The sequence below is a fragment of the Clupea harengus genome, chromosome 22, assembly GCF_900700415.2.
Source record: "Clupea harengus chromosome 22, Ch_v2.0.2, whole genome shotgun sequence".
Classification (NCBI taxonomy): Eukaryota; Metazoa; Chordata; class Actinopteri; order Clupeiformes; family Clupeidae; genus Clupea; species Clupea harengus.
Window position 1 is genome coordinate 4,245,342 of NC_045173.1, and position 15,614 is coordinate 4,260,955.

General features: G+C 44.4%; 1 protein-coding gene across 6 annotated transcripts in view; it reads left to right on the top strand.

Moving 5' to 3' along the window:
- adgrl3.1 (adhesion G protein-coupled receptor L3.1) overlaps positions 1–6,177 on the top strand; it is a 93,774-nt gene extending 87,597 nt beyond the window's left edge. The window contains exons 23-25 of one of the 6 annotated variants that reach the window (XM_031560437.2): positions 1,251–1,379; positions 2,218–2,235; positions 3,202–6,177. In XM_031560437.2, the coding sequence (XP_031416297.1) occupies positions 1,251–1,379; positions 2,218–2,235; positions 3,202–4,223 (1,169 nt within the window). In that variant the 3' untranslated portion in view covers positions 4,224–6,177. The remainder of the gene's footprint in view (positions 1–1,250; positions 1,380–2,217; positions 2,236–3,201) is intronic. The other 5 variants (XM_031560438.2, XM_031560439.2, XM_031560440.2 and 2 more) reach the window with 5 other exon arrangements.
- Positions 6,178–15,614: the final 9,437 nt, after the last annotated feature.

Sequence of the window (15,614 nt, forward strand, 5' to 3'; positions counted from 1 at the left end):
TACAGTCGGATACGGCCCTTTCTATTTTTGTATTTCCTCACATCTCCATTTCTTTCACTTATGGCAGGTAGAGTTGGCAGGAATACACCACCAGCAAGAGAGAAAAAAAAGCCAATCTCATGACTGTCAAGAATAATTTGACGGTTTTAAACTGTGGAATAATCTCTCTGTGAATGGCCTTCAGTTTCCAAAAAGCCCATATATTTTTCCTAAAGTGTCATTAGTTTCGATCGTCAACCTCAGCTCAGTGGCTTTAGTGGTTTCAGCCAGTCCAAGACGCCCACCTTCGCACCCTCAGCCCTCCAGTATCTGCGCTGAGACGCCTGACCCAGAAAAAAGACTCCAGCCAACCAGCGTCTTCACTGTGAAGGTTGCTCCTGACCACAAGGCTGCTTCACAGCGCACAGAAACCTAAACTACTGTAGGCCAGTGACCAAAAAAAACTGGAATGAAAAACAAATAACACCTCTGAGACAGTGTAGGCATAAAGGAACCCTTTACCGCAGTGGTTATGTCTGACCTCGTCTTTGTGCTGCCATGTTCATACCCAGCTGCCTTTGATGATGTCCTGCGGAGGAAAGAAGAAAATGCAAAAAAAGAATCGATGTCTACAGAATTTGATATTATATTGTCTCGAATATTGTTGCAAGATGTTCTGAGGTTTTCCGTAAGCCCATTTAAAGGGAGGTTGGGCCATCTGTATGTGTGGGCTTCCTGAAACACACCGGTCAGAGCTCAGGTCTCAGAGCTGTCTGCCGCCTGCTGCAGCCTGCACTCAGTCTCCTCAGCGTAGCTACATCAACCATGCACAAAGCAAGCATAAACCATGCATGACAGCTGCGTGAAGCATTCCTAAAGAATAAAATGCGATGCAAAAAAGCTTACTTTTGGATAACAGGCTTGGCTAATCCATTGTCCTCTACACCTCCCAATACCGAATGCTTCATAAGAGCTTCATAAGAGCTTCATACAGCTGTTATGTGCTATGCATGTACTCGTATGTTTTATGTGCTGGTGATATGCCTGTGCCTGACATTCTAGTGTGATGGCAAATTGGCTGTTGGCAAAGAGTGGACGCTCAAGTGTTGTTCGTTTTGCCTGACAAATCTCTCATTGTTCTCCCTTTTCTGTCTGTCTGTCTGTCTCTCTCTCTCACTCTCTCTCTCTCTCTCTCTCTCTCTCTTCCTGTCTGTCTGTCTCTCTCTCTGTCTCTGCCTCTCAATCTTTTTGTCTCTCTGTGGCTGCTGCAGGTGCTATGGCTAACCATCTAATCACTAACGCTCTGCTGCGGCCCCATGCCACTAACAATCCCTATAACACATTGCTTGGGGATTCGGCTGTCTATAACAACCCCACAGTGAGCATGTACAACACGCAAGGTGTGCCAACGTCTCTCTCTGTTTCCCTTTGTCTATCACTGTGAATCTCTCTCGCTCTCTCTCGCTCTCTCGCTCTCTCTCTCTCTCTCTCTCTCTCTGGAGTCTCATGGACCTCGTAGACAACTGTTTGACATGTGTCCTCCACACTTACAGAAACGGCATCCGATTCACAGTGTTCATGATTACCATCTTGGACAGAAATGATTAACATGTGGAACACTGTTCAGTTATAGCAAAGTTAAAATATTGTTTTGTGAATGTCACCAGTAATGTCACGAACAAGATTTTCAACACATTGTTTCACTATATCTCATCTTCCTCTGATACAACTAAGATCTGTGGCTGGAAATGAATCTGTGGTGCCGCTATTTAGAAGCTCTCTGTGCTTGATGCGTGTGCCTGGTGTGTTGTGTGAGTCTGAGCTGAACTGCACTGTACTTGTAACTCATGTTGTAGTTTCCTTTGAAGCCCCGTTGCCTTGCCATGTTCTGTGAATGTGTCTGAAGTGTCTCTGCTTATTTTTCTTCATATCAGTCTTAAAGGTCTGTGAAGTCATTCACTTGGAAATGGCTGATGCAAAGCTTGTGTTCCAGTATGTCTGAATAGTGACAAATGATGTAACTCAGATTGTTTTGGGGCTGGCTGTGCGTGTGCGTGTGTGTGCGTGTGCGTGTGCGTGTGTGTGCGTGTGTGTGTGTGTGTGTGTGTGTGTGTGTGTGTGTGTGTGTATATGTCTCAGTGGTTGTGAAGTTACTGTTCTGGTGCATGTTATATCTGTAATCACACGTATTGTCTTTCTCTCCCTCTCTTCTCTCCTCTCCTCCACGCTGTCCCATAGCCCCCTACAGAGACTCAAGTACGGGAGTAGCTCTCACTATCACTGTTGACCATCAAATGTGAACAGATATACTCAGACTTTGCTTTCTCTTCTCTCAGTGTTGGCAGACTAACACGCAGTCACACTGCAAAACCATCAAACACTTCAATCAGGAATCCGAGAATAAATGCCACTGGCAGAGTTCTCTATTAATGAAAACATCCAAGTGACATAGCACTGTATTTATCCCAACCCAACCATCAGTGACTTAATAACATGACCTTTTAGAATGCAACCTAAGGCTATTTGGAATCATGCAAGACTGACCATAAAACTGCACCTATGAATGAGCACAATTGTATGCATTATTTAAAAAAAGAAACTCGAGCAGTTGAAAAAATAATCATGGTCTGGTTCCTCACCAATAAGCTGCCACTTATCTTTTACCTCAGAGAGAACAGAAAGCTTCTCTGAAGTGTCTTCATTTATTTAGTATTTTTGTCCTTAATCAGTGTCTGAAAGCTATTTTAACTCTGTTTAATGCAGTGCTATTTATAAGCATCTAATAATATGGTAATTCAAAGCTAATGTTCATCCTGATATGACAAAGTGCTCTGTGTTGTCACCTAGCAGAGGGAGTAGAGTTCACATACAAAAACAGTCTTTCAGTCTCTCACACATGAAAGTGAAAAAGTGATTCAGGTGTGATCCACCTGTGCTACATATTCTATAGGTCTATAGGTCTCGCTCCCACTTCACCTCCTCCAGACTCCCCTGCTAAGCAGGGAGCTTTTTGATGAGCTCAATTAGATGTGTGAGATGTGTTGGAGGCTGGAAGACTGTCGTGATGGGAGGGTTTGTCTCTGGGGGAACGCTTGCTCCCCACACATACTCATGGCTGCCAGTTAAAGCACAATCACAAAAGGCCTCCACTAAACTCCCCCTTCTCTGTGTGTGTGTGTGTGTGTGTGTGTGTGTGTGTGTGTGTGTGTGTGTTGTCCCCAGAAGGAATCCTCAATAACACACGTGATTCCAGTGTAATGGACACCCTGCCGCTGAACGGTAACCATGTGAACAGCTACACCATGCCGGGCGGCGAGTACCTGAGCGACTGCGTGCAGATCATCGACCGCGGCTACAGCACCATGCACAAGGAGACCACGCTGGAGAAGAAGATCCTGAAGGAGCTCACCTCCAACTACATCCCCTCCTACCTGAACAACCACGAGCAGCGGCCCAGCGAGCACAGCCGCAACCTGACCAACAAGACGCTCAACGGCATGGGCACCAGCAGTGGCCTGGGCTCCAGCTCCGGCCTGGGCATGAGCGGTGGAGGAGGAGGCGCTGGAGGGGTCGACCAGGATGATGCCATGGTGCTGGACAACCCCGCCGCGTTCCCCCATGACGAGGTTGTGGGCCTGAGCCTGGAGATCATCCGCGAGGAGTCCCAGGCCCCCCTGCTGCCCCCGCGGCCCCCTCCGCCCGAGAACCACCAGCCCCTGCAGACCTTCTCCACCCGCCGCCGGCACCCCGCCCAGGAGACCAACGAGAGCTTCTTCCCCCTGCTGCCCGGAGACCGAGTGGCCATCGGCGAGCCGGGGTGCTCGCAGACGCACGGGCACCAGCACGGGCGCCCCTCGCACACGCGTTCCCCCTCGCCACACAGGGACTCGCTCTACACCAGCATGCCGGCGCTCGCCGACCTGCCCCACGGCGAGATGATCAACGGCATCCACGATGACCACGAGGAGGACGACGAAGACGACGAGGACGAGGAGGACGAGGATGGAAGCGACCTGCAGCTGCCCAACGGGAAGAGTGGCAGCGGCAGCATGGACGCCGATGACGTCTACTACAAGAGCATGCCCAACCTGGGCAACACCCGGAACCACGTCCACCACGAGCTGCACAGCTACTACCAGATGGGCCGCGGGGGCAGCGACGGCTTCATTGTGGCCCCCGAGAAGGAAGACTCGTCCCCGGAAGAACCGCCACAGGACCCTTCGCACCTGGTAACCAGCCTATAGACAGGAAGCCACTGGCCTGAGTGGCCCAGGGCATGAGCGAGAGAGAGAGTGAGTGTGTGTGTGTGTGTGTGTGTGTGTGTGTGTGTGTGTGTGTGTGTGTGTGTGTGTGTGTGTGTGTGTGTGTGTGTGTGTGTGTGTGTGTGTGTATGTGTGTCTATGGGAGTGTGCTCCTGCCTGACCCCAGAACAGGAGATACTACCCAGAGCTCAGTTATGTGAACACATGATGCCATATGACTGAGTCGGTGGGCCGAGCGCCTGAATGAGAACACTCACTGTGTGTGAATAGTGTGAAATGTGGTCGGAAAAAAGACTTTGATAAAGGCAAGGGAGGGACATACTGACCTTACACACTGGCTACACCTGACTTGTGGATACTTGTTCGATGTTATCCGTTAATCTTTAGACTTGACTTTTTACAGTCTGCCAACTGTTTGAACAGCCCACGTCCACTGCAGTGCATCCACAGGGTCTTCATCAGGAGAGCCACTCCGACAGACAGCGTCCCGGTTGGGTCTCTTTTACACCTGTATCAGAGGATTTCTACGTGGTGTGGGGGACATAATCTAAAGAAGACATTTGAGATGAAACTCAGACTAGCTGCCACATAGAGTATGTAACCCCGGTGATACATGACTGTATCATACTACATTACCCACACTCCTCTCTCTCATACCTTACTGTTTGGACTGCTGCATACATCCTCTCACATTCCCACAGGTTTTGAAACACTCTTTTGTTTTCAGTACTTTCTCCTGATATATTAGTTCACACCCTGAGGAAAGCATCTTGTGAACACAGACTGCAAGCATCTTTCGATATATCCCCCCTTTTCCCTTTCTGCTAAGAGTTTCAGTTATTGAGGAGGTTATTGAGAGAGAAAAAAAACATGAAACAAAACCTAATTACAGAGAAATATAATGTATTTCTGTGTAAAATGTACAGATTCAAGCATTGCATATGATATGCATTTCATGACTTTTTTTATTTTGTACTTTTGTCCGTGTGTGTTTTACTAGAGCATTTTTCTTTCTTATACTCTGGGGCCTCCATTATCTGACCCTGCAGTGCCACTAGGAGTGATCCCTCCTCTCTCTCTCTCTCTCTCTCTCTCTCTCTCTGTTATGAAATAGAACAAGCACCACTGAACAAAACACCACATTTTTTCTAGCATTATATAACCACTTTTTAGGACTATACTTATAGTTTGGTTCTCCACTGAGTAGAAGTAATCGCTAGGCGACTCATGGATCAATACCAAGGGAGGCGAAGCTACACCTGATGGGAGGCAAAGCAAGGCATCCTGTCCGCACGAGGCTCAGAAGGGGGTCGGGCAGCTCCTTGTGTTGTAGCTGTGGAGAAAACACGTTTCCCTGCGTTAGCTTAGCATAGAGCAACAGCTGCTCCTCCTCAGTGCAACGAACACAATGATCTCACCATCGCAGACCACAGACTGAGCGTCTCTCTCTTTCATTTTCTTACCAAACTCAATGTGAATTTATGTCTGAAGAGATGTGGTCTCTGAAAGGGCACACTTAGGGAAGAACAACATCATTGTGTAAACACTAAACCCAGGATGTTTCTCATGATAAAAGACGTGGTTTACTTATTTGAGAGAGGAGAGTAAACTGTAGCTTGCACATATCCCCCTCCCCCACCTGCATCCTCATACCCTTACAAGCCCCTTTCCCAAAGGATAAAAAAACTATATTTATTTGTTGGATGGTTTTCATGCAAAGAACATTTACGATTTAAACTGCGAAGAGTAGAGGTCCAAATAAGAGTGACAAAGCAGCACTGGTGCGTTTTAAATTATCCTCATTATAACAGTAATTATTGATTATTATTTATTCTGTTATTTTGTATGGGTTTGGGAGTTGAATGATCTCATAACTAATATTTGTTGTAACAGTGAAAAGTTGTTTGCCAACAAATAAATTACTGAGTAAAATTTACAACATTCCATGCAGCTACGCAGTGTGTCTTTAATGCCTTTTGGTTCAGACGCCCTGAAGAAGGCAACGTTGTTTTCTTGACTTTTGGAGTCGTTTGGAGCAACAGACCAATTGGAGTCGATGGAGCATGAAATCACCAAGAGGATGTCTGTCTTTGTACCCAAAAAAAAAAATGTAAGGACATTGAGGACAGCTTGTTTTAATATAACTCAGAGGAGATTATCAGTAATGAAACGCTGCCTGGCTCCCCGTGTCTATGTGACATCCATGAGAGTTTGTCGAGGATATGTTATGCGATGGCTGGGCTAATTAATTATGCTCCATTTGGCCAGTCATCAGGGGCAAACAAAGCATAATCGCAGCGCATCGATTTCATGCCCTGCTGAAATGCAAACATACACTGCACTCTGCAAACAGCACCAAATGTCACCGAGCCCCACCGTCTGTCATCTTCCTCAGCCTGTGCGTGACACCTCTTGAATACCCAGCAGAAGGTGGGATGATTCCCATGTCTGGTCTCACAGGGGGAAAGGTTAAAAAAGGGTCTCAGCTTTTAAAGACCAGGCGAAGGTGATGTAGAACATCACAGCCCTTCTTAGGTTGGGAGAGGTATCTGTAACAGTCACAGTGCAGAGGGAGAAGTTTGAAGTGGTTATAAGCACACTCTGAATGTGTCTTGATGCTTTCCCTATGTCATCATACAAGCCTGTGACCTGATTTCCACGTCTGCAGAGTGAATCCAGTGTCCCAATTTCGGAGGGATAAGAAGCGGCAGAGCTTCCTGTGAGCTCCAATCTCCCTTCTGCACTGCGTCGCTAACAGGTTAATTAAACAGCATCGGGCTATGTGGGTCAAAACACTGCTGGAGAGCGGTGATCGTTTAGCTATGCCTTACAATTCTTTCCGTTTCCCCCCCTAGTGGTTTTGCTTGAAAAGAAGATAGGCATCTGTTTTTTTTCCCTCGCCTTAAAGAAAGAACACAACGCAGCAGCAGCAGCAACAACAACAACAACAACACTCCAATCTTGAGGAAAAGCCCAAAGAGAGGGGAGACCGCACCAGTGCGCCACAGAATGAGAGCCCTTTCCAGATTCATCCCCCGCTAAAATTACCTGATGTAAAATGTCACCGATGGCCTCCAGACAACTGCCATTTGTCCCAGCCATAACCGAAGTAATATGAGAAAAAAAAAACCTTCACTTGACATTAATTCCAGCCCAGATCCTGGCCGTGCCGGCTCATTAATGGGGAACAGGCCCACGTCGCGCCCATGTTTGAATGTGATAATTACACATTTCTGCCAGACTGCGGATGTGACGGCCCGCGCGCCACACCTGACCTGGAAGCGTAATCCAAAGCACGGGGGGGGTGGGGTGGGGGTGGGGGTGGTGGTGGGGGGCTGCTGGCCTGGCCCCACTGAGGATTGGGCTCATCGTCGCCGTATCGCAATTTTCCATCAGACTGCTCATCGGAGGAAAAACACTTACCAGCTACACGAGGCAATGTGAATTATTCACTCTAATTGGCCGGGGGAGACAGGGCAGCGCGAGCGGGCACCGGGTGCTCTTTGGAGGTCAGGTCTCCCAGCTGCATATTTAATTTCTCTGTGAAACTGGTGTTTTTCTTATTGCACGGCACGGCCGGATTAGTGGCCCAGGCCAGGGGCAATAGAGCGGCTCTGGGGTGGCTTGTGTGCAGCAGGTGAGAGACCATCGCTTTACACTTCTGAGCCGTGCCCCTGCCACTTCTTCAAGTCTGAAATTCTCTTCTGGCCCATGAGGCATAAAAGTATATTGAGTTGTGCCGGTGCCTTTGGTCTCTCTCTCTCTCTCTCTCTCTCTTCCCCTCTCTTGCTCGCTCGCCCGCTCGCTCTCCAAACCATAACCTCAGAGAGGGCACAGGCATCAAATATTTCTTGTCCCACATTCCCCTCCTTCCCTTCTTGATTTATTAAGTTTTATAATCCCCAACCCCTCACCCCCTTCCCATTTTTCATTCTCTTTTTGGATTTATTAAACATAGCCAGAGTTACCATGACAACCCGGGGTGTCTGCAAGATATCATATTACGAGCAGAATCACAACAGGTCGCAGCGCTGCTGAGGATTGAGCCCTGACAGGTGGTGAGTCACAGCAGGCTCCAGTAAACATATGCCATCAGAAATGTTTATGGTTATTTGGTGCTCAGGAGCAAATTGTGTGTCCAGGTGAAACAATCACAAAAACGTACCAACTTCAATGGCCAGGGCAAAGTATGATGAAGTCAACGGAGCTTGTGCATGTTCGCTGAGTTGATGCGTAATTCCAGCCTGATTCATGCAGAAGAACACTCATGCGAGTCAAGCTGGATAACCGATCTGGACATCAGAGGAAGCGCATTCCTGAAAAGTGACCTTTAGTTTCCGCTCAGCCCTCGGTGCCAAACCCTTCAGTGGGACAAGAGAGTGCGGCACATCATGCATGCATTCACATGCTCAGTTGGTAAATACCCACCAGACACATTTGTCAAGTTTTTTTTGAAAAGGCCTCATCTGAATTTAAAATGTAATTTAAGGTCCATTGAAATGTATAAGCTGTATCATGACTCATTAAGAATTTACCAAGGCTCTGCTAACATGGTGGGCGGGAGACAGGGAGGCTACGGAGGAAGAGGGAGAGAGAGAGAGAGAGGGGGATGGAAGGAGGAAGAGATGGAGGCATCCCAAACGCCGCCCCTCAGAGACACGCGGATCGAAGCTCGTCTCCCTCCCTCTGAGTCGCTCAGCTCGGCTAATGCATCATATTAATGCAAGATCCACCCGCCACTGTCTCTATGCTCCAGATACAGCCCACCTACAGAGAGGGAGAGGAAGAGGGCGGCAGGCTCAGAATATGTCACAACCAGATTGTGAGTTTCTCAAGGTCGTGATGTTGTGTAGAGGCACATGAATATATCTGCCTTTTTACACACATATACATAAACACATGCACACACACACACACACACTCACACACACCTTACTTATCATAAAGCCCCTTGCATCAGAATGTTTCACTCCCTGAAAATCCCACATATGTTCCATGAACCTGTTCGGTGCTCAAACAAAGGTTTCTATGGAAACAGCATAGCATAGTTGGTTATAAAATCTACTCTTGAAGAAGGAGCCATAGTTTCACCTTCTTTACGAGAAGGCATTGAATGAAGAGAAAGCTTTTTTGTAAAACTGATTCAATGTAATTGCCTCCCTCAGAGCAACAAATTAATGTTGAAGAATTGGTGGCCAGCAAACTGACTTAATGAATCCTGTTTAACCTGGGTAATCCATCATAAATGTTAATACAGTACTTGTAACGCCACTTTTAATTGATGGTCTGCTAAGATCATAATTAGCTGTAATTGCTCTTAAAGATGTAGACCATGATTCTGTTTTGGTTTCTCAAAAAGTTGTTGATATAGGAGCTCAACAGCCAATCAAATGACACCTCTCTCTTCTGTGCTCCTGAAGATTGAGGTCGATTGGCTGGGATTGTCAGTGACTCGGTTTGAGCCACTATGTTTGTGTCCCATTTACAGAGCCAGAACCGTGTCCGAAAACCACAGTTCCTTTTTTAGGCCAAACACAGAGAACCGTGAGAAGCGATTCACCGAATTTGACAAAAAGTGTGTTGGATTAGAATCCCACAGGACCGGAGCCCAACAGGAACTGAACAAATATATCTCCCTTGGAGATAGATTACTACAAAATATCAGACATTATGTCAAGATGTGGCAGCAAAATAAAAAAAAAAATTAAATCAAAACAATTTACTGTTACTATTTATTTTGTTACTGGCTCACCCACTGCTACACGAGGTACTGAAGTTGAACTAAAAGTTCACTACGGATAAGTTCCTTTCACTCGATTTATGCTAATATGGATACAAATGAATACAAAATGAAATCTTGCAGGATGATGGAGGCATTGTGTCCTTGTGCCTGGGTCACTCTGTTTTAAAAAAAATCATCTGTTGGATTACCAATGAATGGGCCAAGGTCTTCTCTGTTTATATAAAAGCTTTCTGAAAGGCATGCAAGAAGCACAAGGTTGCGTCTTTATTCCCAGGCGAGCGCCGGATAATTACCACCACCTGTGGCAGAGTGCATGATGAATATAAAACATGAATGAAATGTCAACCTCCTATAAACACTCACAGTGTTGAAATATTAAGACACAATCATAACATTTCTGATGCACATTATCAATTTCTCTGACAACCGGGGGCAATGACAGCTTTACCTCAGCTTGCCAAGGGCTTCACACCTGAGTGAGTGACAAGAGCCTATCAGCGCCTCCACAGACAACTTTTATCAAATTAAGGTGGAATCAACATAATGGAAATTACTTGCCAAAAGAGGCTGTCAAAACCAGTGTTCTTGGGTATGAGAATTTACAACGATTTTTTTTACCTGGGGATCAATTCAATTTGATTTACATAGCGCCAAAACAATAATATTGTTTACAAGGTCGATTTCGATCCTTTTTGTCCCTAGTACAAATTTGGACTCAGAAAAATGGGAAATTACGGCCCAGGTTAAAAAATCCTGAAGTTTTCCTGTAAAGCTATGGAAAAGTAGTTAAAACTGTGCAAAATCTACAGCAACCTTGGAGCTAAGCAAATGTACCTATAGTGCTAATTTGTAAAGCAGTTATGTAGCTTTTGTTTTATTTGTTTAGCATGAGCAGTAAGAGCATTTAAACATTCCTTCTTCAGTCACTCTGCAAGAGGTCAAACTGAGTTCACAATCAGATCTGATTAGAAAAACCTGATCCCTCCTGTAGCCATTTCTCCTTGAAAATCTTCCCTTTGAGGAGTCTGATTGATCCATCATCACCTAGCCCCCGTTCCACCCACTGCTCTCTTAACCTACATGTCGCACTCAGCACCTTTAAAGTGTGACATTCCAACCTTGAAAAACATACACTCACACAGCACCTTTCAAGAGTGCATCTCCCACCGAGCGCTCCTGATTGATTGACAGCTGAGGGAAAGGCTGAAGCGAGCAGCAGATACAAGCGACGCTCCCGTTGCGTCTTATCTGCCGCCAAACACCAATCGAACTGCCAGTTGCCAAGCAACCCCCTGACGCAAGGTCCGAAATGACCACCATTACGTTTGAGTCTGTTTTTTATGAGACATAGGGCTCAAGACAAGTGTTGACGCTGAAAAAAAGCTCTTGTTTAAAATACTTTATTCCCTTTCAGTGCCTGCCTTTTATTACAGCTGTCTGCATGACATAACATTGGAAAAGTAATAATAAAAAAGGGATATTACAGTCTATTTTGGGTGGGTCTCAACCAAACTCTAACACACACACACACACACACACACACACACACACACACACACACGGCAGAGAGAGGGAGAAGTGGAATTTCAAACATACACACGGAGAGACCACTCACAATAACACTCACATACATACATCACATTCATTTAATACACTCAACTGTACAGCTTCCTGGAGGTGACCATACTCTCACTGATTTAACATTATTGTTAGAAGAGGCAGTGTGATCTAACATATAGGGTAAGACACCTCAAGTGGTGCATACTACATTTCCATGTACAAAATCACCAAAATTATAAAAACATTATGTACAACATGTATACACTTAATTATTGTAGAAACCTGAGTAAAATGTATATATAAACAATTCATTAAAGAAAAGATTATGTCATAGTAGTGGGACACCTAGTGGTTAAAATTGATTTGCATGATTGATTTGCGTTAGCATGTCTGCTTAAATTAAAATGTAAGTTAGCCTGAAGCTAAATGTGCTGACATGTATTCAATTCGTTTCATGTGCATGTGGTTGTGCGCTCAAACAGTGGATGTATGAACTTATTCTGAACTCTTACATGCAATTGACATTTTATTTGCATGTTTTAATTTTAAAGAGCTTCTGACGTAAAGGCTTTAAACAGACCTTCCTCTGCACCTGACCTTTTCTTGGGAACCTGTTATCTATCTGCCAAGCTGGCAAGCTAGACACCAGGTGTTAGCAGGGGCAGAATAGTAAAAAGGCACATCTTCAAATGGCCAACAATCTCCAGTCTTGGGAGTGGAAACAACAGCAAATCAGTCATCGTGACACAGCGTAAAGAAACAAATGGACTTTGATGAACTTTTGGACACAAGATCACAAATATCCAGCTGGCTCACAAGTTAGCAAACTTTCTGTAGCAAGTTCCATGGCCCTGAGAGCGAGCACGTACTAAAGCGGTAGAGAAACAAGAGGTAGAGATGTAAAAACAAGCCTCATCAGAAAGTGCTGCAGCTTCAGAAACAAAACACTGGATGAAAGAAACGCATATCTGAAGGACAAAGACGTCTTTGTCAAGTGCTGTGCATCGTCTATCCACATTGCTGAGGACTGTGACAAGCTTGTAAGGAGTGCAACAGCCACAAACACCCCTCAGCACTACATCCAGGACCCACCCCATGGGAAACTGATGTCCAAGTTAACACTCCAGATCAAGATGGGGAGCAGCAAGAGGAGGTCGTTCCATCTGAGGGGGTGCAAACACTTCTAAATCTGTCTCATTTGGATGCATCCTGCAGGGCAAAGAGATCGCGCTATGAAGACCTACGCTGTTCTCGATTAGCAAAGCAACAAGTCACTAGCTGGAGGAGAATTCTTTAAACTCTTTAAAGGTATCAAAGGAGAAGACATGCTCAGGGGTGGTTGAGACAGCAGGGTGACGCGCCATCAACTTCATTGTGGAACCGTTCGATGGCAACACCCAAAGTCCCTTGCCTGCTCTGATTGAATGTGATATGCTACCAGATGACAGGTCAGAACATCCATTACCAGAGATAACCAGACGTCATCCTCTTCTCAAGTGCATGGCAAATAAAATGCCAGCTTTGGACCCAGATGCGTCTATCTTACTTCTCCTTGGATGGGACTTAATCCAGGAGCATGAAGTTCAAGAGCAGTGTAATGGACCTCACAATGTACTGTTTGCAATGTGACTGGACCTTGGGTGGGTGATCATTGGGGACGTGTGTCTAGGAAGAACACACAAGAATGACCAATGCCAGTGTCTTCAGCACCAGTGTGCTGATGAATAGGCGCCACTCCATCCTTGCACCCTGCATGAGCAACATAATTTTTGAGAGAGAAAATTGACAGCCTTCCGACATCCCACACCCCAAGTGTCCCACACGCTGCCAATCTCAACACTGATAGCCTTGGCAGAAATGTGTTCCAAAGAACATCATATGACGACACACTTAGCATGTCCATTGAGAATGAGCTGTTCTCTGACCTTATGGACAAAGAAATGTACATGGATGAAGCCAATTACTGGCTTGCAAATTGTGGTTTGAGGATAACGATCCAAGCAAGTCTTCTCTGAAGCTTTCACCATGGCCATATCAGCTGGAGCATACCTCAAGACAATAGACATGGAGGGACATACTCAAGTTTGGTTAATCATGCTGCACTAAAAACTCAATCAGTAAGACAGCTGACAGTGACATCTCATTTGTTCTTACCATATTTTAACATTGTAGTTTTAAAGCCCTACACAATCTCAGTAACTATACAATTTGGTACATTTATATTCGGGCTGCATTCATCGTAATAGCAGAGGGAGATAATGTTATAATGTAAACATCATGTAAAATCCCATCTATGTTTGGTGAAATATTTAGACACTTCAAATGAACATGGCGGAGAGAGCCCTTTTCTGACAGGCCAGAGGAAATGAAAATGGAGATTAAGGTAGGCTACCCTGTTGCTCACACGTTGTGTTGAGAAACACACTTTTAAAAATGTACTTTAAATTTTCCAGTTATTTAGTAGCAATTGTAGTTGCCAGTAAAACTGTAAATACACAGCATAGTACTGTAATTAATTCTTACAATTTTGCTGTAAAAAGATAGTGAACTATTGTATATATATTGTATATACTTGCAAAATTGTATATGATGTTAGAGTGAAACATTGGGTAACAGCTTCTATGAAGCCCATATGAGGGCATTAATACATATATTTTTGTCATTGTAACAGTCATTATAACTATGTATATGTCTTCACAATGACTTATAACCACCTTTATGATACAGTATGTCAGTTAATTATGAATGGTTATAATTTGAGACACAATAATGCATTATAAATATGTGATCAGTACTCTGTGTATCTATCAAATGTCATAATGCATCCTAGCTTACTTGTTTTGCTGAAGTTATGCAGAGATGTACAATGAGACTTGACTGCTATTTCAGAGTTAAGCCACAAGTCATTGTAATATAGATTATAACCATGTACGTAAGTCACAGCACCCCATATCCACCTTTATGTTACATCATGCATAATAATTTATGGTTATCAGCAGGGCAGCATGATTCATTATAAATTACATTAAAGGCATTATATATGTACTAGCATTAGTCGGTGATCATACAACCCATATGTGTATGTGGAAGACATATACTGTACATAGTTAAAATGAGTGTTACAATGACTTATAGATTATTTATAAGACATTATTAATGCCCTCATTGGGCCTTATAGATACAAGCTTCATAGAAAGTGTTACCCAACATTGTATATTTACAATATATTTGTGACCAAAAATACTGCAATGCTACAGTTTACAGTAACTGAATCTACAGTAATGTTGCGCGATTCCTCTGTGAAAGAAAATGCCCAAAACAAACTTATTGACAATGGAATAGACCCATTCACTAAAAAGCTGTATGCACAACAGAACCGATTGCACACTACTGCACTGCTATGGCCTGGACAGAGCAAACTGATCCCACGGGCCTACTGGCTTCACACTACCTAATCGATAGTCTATTCCACAGCGCATAAAATATAACAACATTAGGATGAGTAGATGATTCTGAGCCCGATAGTTGATTGAGGATTTGACATACACCTTTGGATGAAATCCAACCTACATGTTGCATCCTCCTGGTAGGCGAGATTGAGGTAGTAGATTCAAAACAATACAGCCAGGAACCAAAATGACCTTTTTGTAGAGACAATTTTGCCCGATGCAGAACTGTAAGACATTTCTGTATTTTTTTTTTTTTAAAGTATGTATATTTATTATTTATTAAAACTTCATACATTAAAAAGTACTTAACATACATTTGTGGTTTCTTGTATACACTTCAGATTACAGAGAGTGAAAGTACTCAATGAAACAGGATTCTCTTTGCATCTCCTAGCAATATGCAGCTGAACCAGGTGCTTCTCGGGGCGAGGACAGCAAAGTTCCAGAGGACGAAAGGGACTGGAACACACCGATTGGTTCACAGCTTTTGCACAATTAATAATTGTCACGTGGAGATTGCTCAAGAGGCAAGTTAACTAATTTAACACAATGCCAGCTAAGTAGGTCAATGTATGATTTCCGTGACATTATGAATATTGTTCTTAATTCATTAGGTAAATG